This window comes from Sorex araneus, chromosome X, assembly GCF_027595985.1.
Source record: "Sorex araneus isolate mSorAra2 chromosome X, mSorAra2.pri, whole genome shotgun sequence".
Taxonomy (NCBI): Eukaryota; Metazoa; Chordata; class Mammalia; order Eulipotyphla; family Soricidae; genus Sorex; species Sorex araneus.
In genome coordinates, this window is record NC_073313.1 from 333,815,165 (window position 1) to 333,828,970 (window position 13,806).

General features: G+C 54.0%; 1 protein-coding gene across 16 annotated transcripts in view; it reads left to right on the top strand.

The window, feature by feature from the left end:
• DYSF (dysferlin) overlaps positions 1-13,806 on the top strand; it is a 214,406-nt gene that overhangs the window by 85,223 nt on the left and 115,377 nt on the right. For 9 of the 16 annotated variants that reach the window (XM_055122407.1, XM_004609120.2, XM_004609124.2 and 6 more), the window contains 4 exons: positions 10,671-10,786; positions 11,174-11,287; positions 12,994-13,171; positions 13,323-13,447. In XM_055122407.1, the coding sequence (XP_054978382.1) occupies positions 10,671-10,786; positions 11,174-11,287; positions 12,994-13,171; positions 13,323-13,447 (533 nt within the window). Of the gene's footprint in view, positions 1-9,067; positions 9,110-10,670; positions 10,787-11,173; positions 11,288-12,993; positions 13,172-13,322; positions 13,448-13,806 lie in introns of all 16 variants that reach the window. The other 7 variants (XM_055122406.1, XM_004609122.2, XM_004609126.2 and 4 more) reach the window with 1 other exon arrangement.

The window sequence follows — 13,806 nt, forward strand, 5'->3', positions numbered from 1 at the left end:
CCCCTGAGCACTGCCATGTGTGGTCCCTAAGCACAGAGCAGAAAGTGGTCATTCCTGAATACCACTGGATGTGGGTAATTAAAAGAACAGTGTTGAAAGGAATTCTACAGGAAAAGAAAAAGAGCATAGAACCTTAAATATGGTGACGGGGAGTAATATAGGACTAGAAATAGGAATACAAAAAGACAGTAACAAAAGGGGAGGACGAGGACAGAATTGTGGCAGTCTGCCAGCACAAGAAGGACCATCTTACTACAGAGAGACTGATTCAAACCTCAGGGTGACCACAGTACAAAATCTGATGCTTCCATGATCCAGAGACACTTAGATGAAAAATGGGAGAATCTGAGGGAATTATCAGGAGAAATCAAGAGAATCCAAGGGAACAAAGGGAAAAGGTAGATAGAAACTCAGGGACAAAGAAGCAAAGACCAGAAAACATTGCCAGAAAACAAAAGATAGGATGGGAGTAATTCAGCCCCATCTATCAATAACCATCCCACGATTGCTCAAACCATTGTGAATGGTTTGAACTCTTCAATGAAAAGACAGAGTGGCTGTATGGATAAAAAGTCAGGAGATATCCATATTATGCATGCAAGAGCCTCTGCAAGGGAGACATACATTCAAAATGAGAGGCTGGAGTGAAGTATTTAAATCCAGTAATAGAAAAGTAAGTCTGGAACTGCTCTGCGGGATGAAGAAACTGATGTATATGCTCAACGGAATACTGCTCTGTGATGAAAAGGATGAGGCGTGGTTTTGGACACCAAAGGTGGAACTTGAGAGGATCATACTGTGCGAAGTAAGTCAGGAAGAGGTAGTTGCTGAATGGGATCACTCACAGGTAGGCAGCCTATAAGAAACAGAGCAGGAGTCACTTGTGGAATATAAAATAACATAATATAAGACTGACACCCAAGGACAATAGGGACAAGGGCCAGGAAGATTGCTCCGTGGCGGGAAGCCTGTCTCATGAGCTGGGGGAGAAGGCAGCTGGGATAGAGAAGTGATCACTAAGTCGATGATGGTTGGAGGGATGGCTTGGGATGGGAGATGTGTGCTGAAAGTAGACAAAGGACCAAACATGATGGCCTCTCAGTATCTGTATTGCAAACCATAATGCCCAAAAGTAGAGAGAGTAAGAGGGAAATTGTCTGTCATAGAGGCAGGGGGAGGTGTATGGGGGAGTTGTATTGGGGACATTGGTGGTGGAAAATGTGCACTGGTGCAGGGATGGGTGTTCGATCAATGTATGACTGAAACTCAAACATGAAAGCTTTGTAACTGTATCTCACGGTGATTCAATAATAATTATAAAAAAGAAACAGAGCAGGTACACTAGCAAATGCAGAGCCTTTCAGATGGAAGAACTTGATGTTTAGCAGAGGGAAGAAGGAGTGAGAGTGGAGGAATGGGTAATGGGTCATTTGGATCATAGGGTGGTGGATGTGGTGAACTTTGTCGGCTTTTGTCTTTATAGAGATATGAAGCAGTATCCCCCCCAAATCATACAGTATTATAAACGAATAATAAATAGGTAACATTGGATTAAAAAACAACAGAAGACAATTATTTTGATCTATCTAGGTGCAAGCCTCTTTTCATTGAATATTTTTCTGAGAGTCGAAAATGCAGGAATAGTCTCTTGTCCTATCATGTAGCCTCTTACAGGGGGTGAAGCATGGTGGGCAGCACGGGTTCCAGTTCTGCTTCTCTGTAGCCACACAAGTCACTCTGGTCTCTATTCACCAGTTCCAGCCTCATTAGGTCATTGTGAGGCTCCAGTGAAACTACAGATGTGAAGTTCTTAGAGAGCTGGGCTGCATAATCCACCCCAAAGTCATGCTTGCTTTTTATTACCATAGCTGTTGAATTCGTGATGCATCGCGAATCCATCTACCCCGTCTGTCTCCAGTCTATTTTATTGCCTCCCATGTGCTTCCCAACCGTGGCTGTGTCTGTTTCAATTCCTTGTCATGTCCCTTCTTTCTTTCCTCTGTCCATCATTTCACATCCTCATCTTTGTTTTCTACCCAGAGTTCTGCTTCATTCCACAGAAGCAATGTCTTCTTGCTCTCGATGGGAGACTCCACGTTATTTCCTGACAGTGTCAGGCTAACATTGTCCTGAATCCTACAGATGCTTTATCCTTCCTTTCCCTCCCCTTTATTCCTAGTTTCTCTCTAGCAAGATCCAGTGGGTGTGGGGGTGTCTAGACAGGACTTGACTCGATCTATTCATCTCCCCCGATCTTGACCTGGAGGACAGGCTGCATGTCCAGCTTCTAGCCGACTGCTCTCTGGAAGTGAAGACTTTTACTGATCCCTTCTTCTAGGTTCTCTAGACTTAAACAAACAAACATGCCAAACCCTTTTCCCTGTAGAGAAATCCAGTCCAGCTCATGCAGAAGCAGAGAACTGTGCAGGGAGCTCTCAGTGCCTTCAGCTTGCACAGAAGGATCCTGGTCCTGGGCTTCCCTGCCACACCTCCTGTGGGCACTGCCCCTCCCGAAGCTCAGGGGCTTTCCGATGGCCGCCCCCATGCACAGGTGGAGGGAGTGGGTGGGAGAGAGAGACCGGGAAAATGGCATAACAGAACTCCTGGCGTGGCAAAGACCTCCTCTCCAGCACCTGACTAGCATCATCCTGTCCCTGGATTCGGGATGGCACCAAAGGGAACTTCTGATGTTTTTGCCACTGTTTCCTGACACCATGACTTGTGCTGTCAGCTCCCCGAGGGAGAGTTTATTCAATAACTTACCCTATTTTTACTGTACGTACCTTGGGTATACCACCACCACCACTATGGTGGTCTCTTATTTTTCCTTCTTAAAATGTGAAACAGTGAGATTTCCAGTATTGTTAATGGTAGGGTTTCATGCCCAACACCACACATTTTTTTTAATTAAAAAAATTTTTAAAATTGGGGGCTGGAGTGATAGCACAGCGGGTAGGGTGTTTGCCTTGCACGTGGCTGACCCTGGTTCGATTCCCAGCATCCCATATGGTTCCCTGAGCACGCCAGGACTAATTCCTGAGTGCAAAGCCAGGAGTGACCCCTGTGCATTGCCAGGTGTGACCCAAAAAGCGAAAATAAAAAAAAAAAAAGAAAAAGAAAAAAGAATTAAAAAAATTGAGTCACCATGAAATATGCAATTCCAAATCTGCTCATGATTGGGTTCCAGTCATACAATGATCCAACACCCATCCCTCCACCAGTGCACATTCCCCACCACCAATGACCCTAGTTTCCCTCCTGCCACCCCCTCTACCCCCAGCCTGCCTCTGTGACTCTATGGCAGGCACTTTTCTTCTCTCCCCCTCCCCCCTCTCTTTCTCTCTCCGCTTTTGGGTATTATGGTTTGCAACACAGATACTGAGAGGTTATCATGCTTGTTCCTTTACCTACTTTCAACACACAGTTCCTATCCAGAGTGATCATTTCCAACTATCTTTGTCATAATGCTCCTTTATCTATCCCAATTCCCTTCTCCCCCAGCACTCAAGGCAGGCTTCCAACTGTGGACTAATCCTCCTTGTCCTTGTTTCTACTGTCCTTGGGTGTTAGTCTCATATTATGGTTTTTTTTTTATATTCCACAAATGAGTGCAATAATTCTATGTCTGTCCTTTGTTCTGCTCATTTCACTCAGCATGATACTCTCCATGTCAATCCATTTATAAGTGAATTTCATGACTTCATTTTTCCTAACAGCTGCATAGTATTCCATTGTGTAGATGTACCATAACAGCTACACAATGTTTCTTTAACCAGTCGTCGGTTCTCGGGCACATGGGTTGTTTCCTGATTCTGGTTATTGTGAATGGAGCTGCGATAAACACAGAAGTGCAGGTGTTCCTGCAGTGCCAAACACCACCCTCTTCACTGAGTGTCTGCTTCCCTCCACATGGCCCCTTCCCAAACACCCCTCCGCCCCCTGCTTTTGGTAAGCTCAGTTCTGTGAACACGTCCTTGGGTTCCCTTGCTGCAATTCAGTATTCCCAGTCCATATGTCTTTATGTCCCACATGCGAGAGGGATTGTCCTGTATCTGTACCTCTCCTTCTGTCTGTCTTCACTCAGCATGGTATCCTCCAATTCCATCCACAATGGGCTAGTTTGCATGATTGCATTTTTTTTCCAGTTTTATTTATTTTTTATTTTTTTAATTTTTTTAAAATTTATTTTATTGAATCACCAAGTGGAAAGTTACAAAGTTCTCAGGCTTATATCTCAGTTACACAATGATCAAACACCCATCCCTTCACCAGTGCCCCTATTCCACCACCAATAAAAGCAAAAACAAAACAGAAACCAAAGCAAAAACAAACAAAAAAAACCAGTATACATCCCACCCCTCACCCCCCACCCCCCCCCCCCCGTGAGTGAGTGATAATTTCACTTCCTTTTCTCTTTACCTTGATTACATTCCAGATTTCAACACACAACTCACTATTGTTGTTAGAGTTTCAAAATAGACTCACTATTTTTGTTGGAATTTATCCCCCAAGAATACAGCTCTATTAACAAGGAAATATTTGATAATAAGTTTTCCACTGATGAGAATGAAGTGATAAAATGTCGCGCGGCCGCTACCGCGTGACATTTTATCACTTTACAATTTCTGTATTATAGTAATTAAGTCCGCGAAGATTTAAGTTGGAAAATGAATCATTTCCCTTCCTGGAACAGCATGTAGCCAAAGTTAGTTCACAGTCTCCATACATGGGTGCAAGCACTTGCTGGAACCCCAAATCCTAAAGCTGTCTCTGGTTCCCGCTCGTTCCACATCCACCGGCTGTGCAGAGGCACGGGCACCCGGCCGGAGCCGAGCACCGGCCCCGGTTGGGACTGCCCCGGTATCCCGCGGCTGTTTCAAGTTCAAAGCACACATTTTTTTTTTTCCACGCCAAAAGTTCATACCTTCTCAAAGGACCCACAAAATGTCGGACACCACGCCTTCTCCCGGAGGGGAGAGAGACCAAGAAGGAAGGATATTTCCTCGTTAGCCAGCGTGGGGCAAAAGCTTAGATCACAGTCTCCATACATGGGTGCAAGCACTTGCTGGAACCCCAAATCCTAAAGCTGTCTCTGGTTCCTGCTCGTTCCACATCCACCGGCTGTGCAGAGGCACGGGCACCCGGCCGGAGCCGAGCACCGGCCCCGGTTCTGATTGCATTTTTCTTATAGCTTAGTGGTATTCCACTGTATATATGTACCAGTTTCTTTAGCCAGTCATCTGTTCTTGGACATTTGGGTTGTCTTCAGGTTTTGGCTACTGTTATTAGTGCTGCAATGATCATAGGAGTGTGGATGTCATTTTCTTGAAATAGTGTTTTTGGAACTTTGGGGTAGATGCTGAGAAGTGCAATTGCTGGGTTATATGGGAGCTTCATTCCTAGTTTTTTTGAGAAGTGTCAGTAGGTATTGTTTTCCAAAGAGTTTGAACCAATCGACATTCCCAGCAGCCAAGGAGGAGGCTTCCTTTCCCCCTATATCCACTTCAGCAGTGCTTGTTTTTGTTCACTTAAAAAATATGTGTTAGAGTCACTGGTGAGGTGAGGCAGGCAGGGCCTTTGGCCTTTCCAAAGGAGAGGTGATACCTCACTGCTGATTTTCATTTCCCTGGTGATCAGTGATGCAGAGCATTTCCCCCATCTGCCTATCCGTCATCTGAATGCCTTATTTAAGGAAATATATGCTTTCCTCTTCTCCCCATTTTTGATGATTGTTCTTTTTGTCTCATTTGCAGTACAGAAGCTGCTTGGTTTGATGTAATCCTGAGGGAGAGTTTAGGTCCCCGTCCCCCACCTTGGGGCTTCATTTCAGGGGTCATGTTGGACAGGTGCTTTCTCTGGTAGCTCATGACTTGTGTCAACAGACTGTGAGTGGGATATTCATCCGGCCACTAGATGGCGCTCAGGTCATGGGCAACCTGGGTGGTTTGGGATGTGGCAGAGGCGCTTTCACACTGCCTCTTACATTCCGTGAGAACCCCGTAGTCGGGGTGAGATGTGCCTTTCCATCGCTTTACCTCTGTGACCACAAAAGAATTCCATGCCCCACTTCAGCCGGAGCCCTCTTGCCCGTTACATCAGGGCTGACCTCTTTCTCCCAGTGGCTGTGGGCTGCCTCATAGGTTGCTGCCACTTTCCTTATAGCTGTTGGCATTTTCTCCATGGCTCTTTGTGTTTGTGTGTGTGTATGTGTATGTATGTGAATGTGTGTATGTATGTGTGTATGTGTATGTGTGTATGTATGTGTGTGTATGTGTGTATGCATGTGGGTGTATATGTGTGTATGTGTGTATATGTGTGCATGTATATGTGTGTGTATGTGTATGTGTGTATGTGTGTGTCTGTGTGTGTCTGTGTGTATGTGTATGTGTGTATGTGTGTGTGTCTGTGTGTGTATGTGTATGTGTGTATGTGTGTGTGTCTGTGTGTGTATGTTTGTGCTCCCGCGCGAGTATGTGTGTGTGCTGGTTCTAACACCTCCCAGCCACACAGGACTCTTCATCTGTCTGTCCTCCCCAAGCCGCCACTCAGCCACCCGGTTCCGATGGCTCTTGCCCCCATCCCCCCACTAGATACGGGCCTCACCTGGAGGCTTTGTTGGTGTGTTTTTGTTTTTCTTCTGTCTGAGAACAGCCCTGGACAAGCTCTTCTGCGGCTATGCCCGGACTCACGCGAGTCTTCCTCGTGGTCTGCACTGAGTGTTTAGTCAGAATGTTTTCTGAGGCGCCCTGCTTTCTTCCTCAGAAGCCGCTGTCCTGTCTGCAGTGCCATGGAGCCAGTCAGCACATGACATGGGGCAGACTGGCAGCAGAAGTAGTGCTGGTGGCCGGCCGTGTTTTTCCACAGGGGAGAAACCCAAAGCTTGTTGCTCTCAGCCTGTGGAACATGGAGGCGGGTGATTTCCCAGCGGTTTCCCAGTGGTTTCTCTGTTTCATTTGTTGCTTGGTGCCTGTGGTATGGGGGGAGCCCGGGGGGGGGGGGAGCCCGGGGGGCCGTTGGGCTGTGCTCGGAGGTGAGGCGGGCAGGGCTGGCTCTGGCCTTTCCAGGGCCACATGCTGCTGGCCCCCGAGGACTGTCTGCACCATGATGGGGTGCAGAGGGGTGTGGTGGGGGCCGGCGAGGCCCCTCTGGCTTCCCCTGGGTGATGGATGTGGGCCTGGCTCCTCCAGCTGTGTTTTGGGGCTTCCATAGCCCTGGTCCCCTGGGTTAGGGAAACACACCCAAACACTTGTGTTTTGGCAAAGGGGCGACGAGCACTCAATAGAGGCTTTGTCTTGGGTGGTTTCCCCCTCCATCTGCTCTCGACTTTCCGAGCTGTCTGCAGGCTCAGGGGAGAGAGCCCGGATGATCCTCGGTGCTCGGGGGGCCTCTGGCCCTGCTCCCCGAGCTGGGAGCCAGAGTGCCAGGCCTCACTGGGTGCCCAGCGCTCTGCCTGGTCAGTGCTGGCTGAGTGAGGGGACGGATGAAAGGGCTGCCGGGGGAGAGAGGCCTCTCAGCAGTTACTCCTCGGCCTCCTCGGCACCAGAGCATGTGCCGGTCAGATGGCTGGTGGGATTAGCGGCCATCTGTGGCGGGCCGGGCACCGGCGTGCAGCCAGGATTCCAAGTCGGTCTGTGGGTGGGAAGCTGCATTTGCCTCTGCAAGAAGCACACGGGGGTCTGGACTGTGACCTTGGCCTCATTAGCCTGAGATAACTGGCTGGGCCTGTTTGTAATCATTTGGAAGGAGCTTAAAATGGCATCAGTTTCCTTCCTGTGGTCCTTGCCTTGCCGCTGGTGTGGGGGCTGCAGCTGGGCCCCCGTCGGTCCTTGAGCGGTTAGTGAAAGCTCCCTCGGGCCAGGATCCCCACAGATGAAAATCCAGGCCCTGGACGGGAAAATGCTCACGAGCAAAGGTTTCTGCAGCCCTGGGTTCCTTGCCGCGACCTTGCTGGGGGCCGGGGGCCAGACTCTGTCCCTGTGGCTGGGCCTCTCCTGCCCCCTTTGCTAGCCCAATCCATCAGGCACACTTCCTGGCTGCCCCCAGCCCCTCTTCTTCTCACCTCTTCTCTTTGTCTCTGCTCATTCTTCCCTGTCAGTTGCCGTGAAACTCTTGGTTCTTAACGCCCTTCCTGAAACAGTCACAGGAACTTTTGTTATTTGGTTGCTGTTGTTGTTTGAGACCCACAGGTAATGGTGACCCGTTTGTTGGTCAAGGGTGGGAAGGAATCGGGACAGTTACAAAATAGAGCCTTGCACTCGGCCAGGCCTTGGGAGTCGGTCACACATCCCTGACTGAGGGCTGACAGTCAGTAGAAGGAGCCCCAAGGGGGCCACGGCCCTGGGGCTGCGACTCTTGGACCTACCCAGAAAGGAGGGACAGATCGCAGAGCCACGAAGGCTGCCGGAACCACAGCGTCCGTTTCATCAGCTCCAGAACCTGCCCTCACCGGCACGCAGGGACACACACGGGTGTGTTGGGCCTTCAGCGAGCAAGCTGAGCTTTGTTGGAGCTCCGCTTCCCCGGAAGCAACAGGTGCCAGAGGGCAGACCCCAGTGCCCGCTGCTGTGGAAATGCCGTTTCTCTCGAGGCAGTACTGGAACATTCCACGAGGTGGAGATGTTGTGCCTTTAAATGCCTGCTTCCCGGCGTGCGTCCAGGTCTACCTGGTGGAGCCCTTTCTCTGCCTAAACTCCCCACCTGCCTCTCCTGGGGGGGAAGAGCACCTTTTCTTCCTGTGCAGTTTCTCAAATGAGTTTGGGGTGTAGTTTCCATCCACTTGGCAAACAGAACACACAACCCTCCCCGCAGTCCCGAGTGGGCAGGAACCCCTCGGAGGGCACCCGGGGTGGGTGAAGGGGCTGTGTCTGTCAGGGGCTAGAGAGGGGAGGGGATGATCTAGTTTGCGATAAGTTCACAACTGTGCACATCTGCCTCCTGCACACACACGCAGGCACCGTCTGTCCATCTGTCCATCTGTTGCCGCTCGCCGTACACACGCTTGTTCATGTAACCCATCTTCCCCCGGCCAGGCTCATCCTAACTCCTTTTCCATCTCTTTACGCTTCAGAGGAGCCTGCAGGTGCTGTCAAGTCTCCTCCAGCCACCAACCGTATGTGCTTGTCCCTGGGGACACCGAGGGGGCGGGCTTTGGGTGCTTGCTGGAGAGGGTGCTGGTTGCCAGGGATTGGGATGCGCCCTTGGGGCTCCAGGACCGACCCCGGGCAGTTACATTTCTCCTGCTGTGGAATATGTAAAGAGGTTGGAAGGCTTTCCAGGGGAATCCCCTCCACCGGGACCCTTCCAGTCCAGCCGGGGCTCAGTGGATGCACTCACTCCAGCAGGGAGGACTCAGGGCTGGTGCTCCCACAGTGAAAATTTGGGTTGGTGTTTCTGCAGAGATGACCTGAGATTTATGCTCCTGCATGGAGAACTCAGGGTTGGTGCTCCCAGGGGGAGGATTCAGGCCTGGTACACTTGTAGGGAGGACTTGGGGCTGGTATTGCCATAGGGGGAGGTTCAGGGGTGGTGCTCCCACAGGAAGGATACGGGGTTAGTGTTCTCAGGGAGGACTTAGGGCTGATGCTCCCACAGGGAGGACTTGAGGCTGGTGCTCCCACAGGGAGGGCACGGGTTAGTGTTCTTGAAGGGAACACTCCAGGATGGTGCTCCCACAGGGAGGATTCAGGGCTGGTGCTCCCCCAGGGAAGATGTGAGGTTAGTGCTCCCGCAGGGAGGACTCAGGGCTGGTTCTCCCCAGGGGAGACTTGAGGTTAATGCTCCTGCAGGGAGGACTCAGGGCTGGTGCTCCCCCAGGGAAGACTTGAGGTTAGTGCTCCCACAGGGAGGACTCAGGGCTGGTGCTCCCCCAGGGAAGACTTGAGGTTAGTGCTCCCGCAGGGAGGACTTATGGCTGGTGCTCTCACGGGGAGACTGTTGTGAGGCCATTGGGGACAGGAGGGTGAGTTGAAACTCTTAAGGCCAATCATAATGGAGACTGCGCACAGACCTGTAGTGATAAACCCTGTCCCCTCAGCCTGGCCCTCCCCAAGTGGTAGAGCCCCGGAGGATGGACAGTGCTGAGGCGTATGGGCGACTCTGCTCCGGGGGCCAGGGATGTCGTCTTGCTCAAACCTGTCCTCTTGCCCCGAGCCTCTGTCCTGGGACTCGGCCTTGGGGTCCAGTGCTCCTGCCACCTCTGGTTGGCTGCAGGGCAGCCCTGCTAGACCATTGGCCCCAGCCCTGCCATCTAGCGGGTCCCCCACCCTGGCTGCCTGAGAGATGGTTTCTCTGGCCTCCGCCCAGACTGGGGAGCAGGGTGCGGTGGGGAGATGCAGGCTGGGGTGCGGTCACAGAGGGGCAGGGCAAAGGGGGGCCTGAGCCCCAGCTTTGATGTTCCATGTTGACCGAGACCATTTGGGACCCTGGGCTTCATGCGCTCCTCGGCTTCCTCCTACGTGAACGTGATACTGGGGCCGGGAGGGGGGGTGCTATGGGTGGAAGCAGCGGGCATAGAGGGGACCCTCGGGACCTCTGTGCGTGCACGTACGGGGGCTTGATCCCCTGCGGTGGGGGCACCTAGAGTCAGGGATGGACTCAGGCCCCGAAGAGGGGGGCTTGAGTCCGGAAAACCGCACTGGTTCCCCCCTTTTCATCCCGGCCTTGTCTCCTAGTGGACGACCAGCTGGGCTTCCTCCCCACCTTTGGGCCCTGCTATGTCAACCTGTACGGCAGCCCCCGGGAGTTCACCGGCTTCCCGGACCCCTATGCAGAGCTCAACACGGGCAAGGTGAGCTGGCTAGAGCCCCCTCCCCCCTCCCCCCTGCACCGGAGACTTCTAGCCTGGTCTGGCCAGGGCCTGGGTCTGCTCTGACCCAAGGGCCTGATGGGGGATGACCAGACCCTGGTCCTCGAGCCCCCCTCACCCGGTTGTCCCGCCAGGCCCTTCCTCGGCCTCCCTTTCCTGTTCCATCTCCTCCAGAGCCTGGCCCCGCTCCGTTTTCCCGTGCTGTCCTGGGCGGGCCCGGGCCTTGCCTGGTCAGACTCGGTCTCCTCTGGCCAGGACGGAGCCTGGGTTCACCGCCTGTGTGCCCTGAGCTGTGTGCCCACTTCCTCACCCGGGTGCCTGGGAGGTGAGTGACCTCAGGCCCGGACAGCCCGCGTCCCCTCTCCTCAGGGGGAAGGCGTGGCTTACCGAGGCCGGCTCCTGCTCGCCCTGGACACCAAGCTCGTGGAGCACAGCGAGCAGAAGGTGGAGGATCTCCCGGCCGACGACATCCTCCGGGTGGAGGTGAGAGGTCAGCTCTGGGCGGGAGTGGGAGGGCTGTCAGGGGCACTGCGAGGGGACTCGGCCTCGCGGGCACGCCTCACCCCGCTGCTGTGCTGTGTGCTGGGAGCCGTCCTGCCGCTCAACGGAGAAGGAGAGTTTCTGCACGGTCCCGAGCTGGGTGCTGAGCCAGGTACCCCGGTGCAGGCTGTGCCGATGTCCCTGTTGATGGACAAGGACACAGTCTCCAAGCATGAGGGACCATGAGGGAGCTGGGTCTTGGGTCCGGGCAGCAGCCCCATGGGGCTCCCCTTCAGCCTCAGACCCAGGGACACTCAGCCCAGGGCCGCACCCCACCCTCACCGGGCGACAATGCAGAGACACCCCTGCCAGGCCACAGGGCCCCTCCCCTGCGACCCTGCCCCCCTGCCCAGCACCCACACGGGCACGCTGGGTTGATTGTGTGCGTGGCCTGTGTGCACATCCCAAACGGCACACACATGACACCCTGCATAACACACATAGTGTAGCACACTGCACACACATGACACAGCACAGCACACATAGCCCACTCATTCCACTGTATCCACATCCCGCACGGCACACACACCACACGGCACACACATCACACACACCACGCACCACACACGGCACACATGTTGCACACCATACACTGCGTGTACCACAGACTGCACACAAGCAACAGAGACTGCACATGCCCACTTAGTCCACACTGAGCATCACAGCCCACACTGCACACACCTCACACACAGGTCCTACCACCCCGCCTGTGCCTCTGGGTTCAGCGTTGCCGGCGACTGTGGCTTCCCTCCCTATCAAATGGATGAAATGATCATACTGGCCTCAAATTCAAACTCAGACAGTTATTGATTGAATTTTCTTTTTGGGCGGGGTGCATACCTGAAGGTGTTCAGGAGCTACTCCTGGCTCAGGTCTTGGGTGTTACCCCAGGCAGTGCCCAGGGATCCAGCAGGTGCCAGGGTCTGAACTGGGGCTCTAGCCACCAAAGTCTGGCACCCTGTCCCCAAGAGCCATCTGTCAGGCCCTGCGTGCAGATGGAAAGGACATGGCCAGAGGCAGTGGCCACTCAACCTGTGAGGCGCTTTCCTTCCCGTTTCCCTTCTCAGAGAGCCCGGTTGTATAACCCTGCTCTCTGCCTACAACTAAGGGCATCTGAAGGCCATCTTGGTCCACGTGGGTGTCTGTGATGGATGCCTGGCACTCCTCAGTCTGGTGCCCGATGCCCAGAGTCGGCCCTGGGATTCAGTCACCTGGGGTGTGGGCATGGCAGCCTTCGGGGACCTTGGTGCTGGCAGAGGTGTGGGGACCCGGGCTGGGCGGGCCCGGGCGCTTTGGGGGCCAGCGGCGGGAGGGCTCCCCTGGAGCACACAGGAGGCCCAGTTGCCCCAAGGTGGCGGGACCGCGGCTGCTGGTTTGGATTAAGGCGCGGCCTGACCCCGGGAGTAGACCTTATTAGAGGAACGTGGCCAAACACACAGGCCTGGAAGGAGTTTGTTCAGTTTGTAACCAAATCTGGGCGCTGGTGCTGAGCCGGACCAGTCAGCACCCGCCCATCCAGCCGGGATTTATGGGGCTCCAGTCACGGCCCCGGGCCCGCCAGACACGTGACCCCTGCCCACCCGCCGTCTTCCTTCTCTTCCCCGCGACCCCCCCACCCCCCCTCGGTCCACCGCCCTCTCCACACCCAGAAGTACCTTCGGAGGCGCAAGTACTCGCTCTTTGCCGCCTTCTACTCGGCCACCATGCTGCAGGACGTCGATGCTGCCGTCCAGTTCGAGGTCAGCATCGGCAACTATGGGAACAAGTTCGACAACAGCTGCCTGCCGCTCGCCTCCACCACGCAGTACAGCAGGGCGGTCTTTGATGGTGAGGGCCCCCGTCTCTCCGCGGGCCTGCTTCTCGTGGGGAGTTCCTAGTGTCCCCCACCAACACCCTGTGTCTGCGGGAGGGGGCAGGACCCCCTCGGTTCCCTCCCCACCCCACTCCCCCACTCACTGTGGCCCTCGTGCCATTCCAGGCTGTCACTACTACTACTTGCCGTGGGGCAACGTGAAGCCCGTGGTGGTGCTGTCCTCCTACTGGGAGGACATCAGCCACAGGATCGAGGCTCAGAACCAGCTGCTCAGCATTGCCGACCGGCTGGTGAGTGGACGCCCCAGCCCCCCCCGCCCCCTGTGTGCCCCCTCCCTGACGCACCTTCACAGGGGGTGTCTTCACACCTGTCCCTGTGGGTGGCTCTTAAGCTGAGCCCTGTCCACAGAGCTCTGTGACACTGGCGGTCTCAACAGTCTTTCCTCGGCTCCCCTGTCCTGATTTCTGGGGTGAGAGGAGAGGGAGTGAGAACAGTGCGAACCCACCCACCCCTCCCCGCCCCCCGCCCACCTGATGAAGGATGCTTTACAGAGAGCTAAGAGGGCCGTCCTTAGGAATAGCAGGGCAGCACGTACCTGCTTTCCTTCATCGTTTCCTCACTCGCTGTCTTTGACTCTTACCCACCTGCC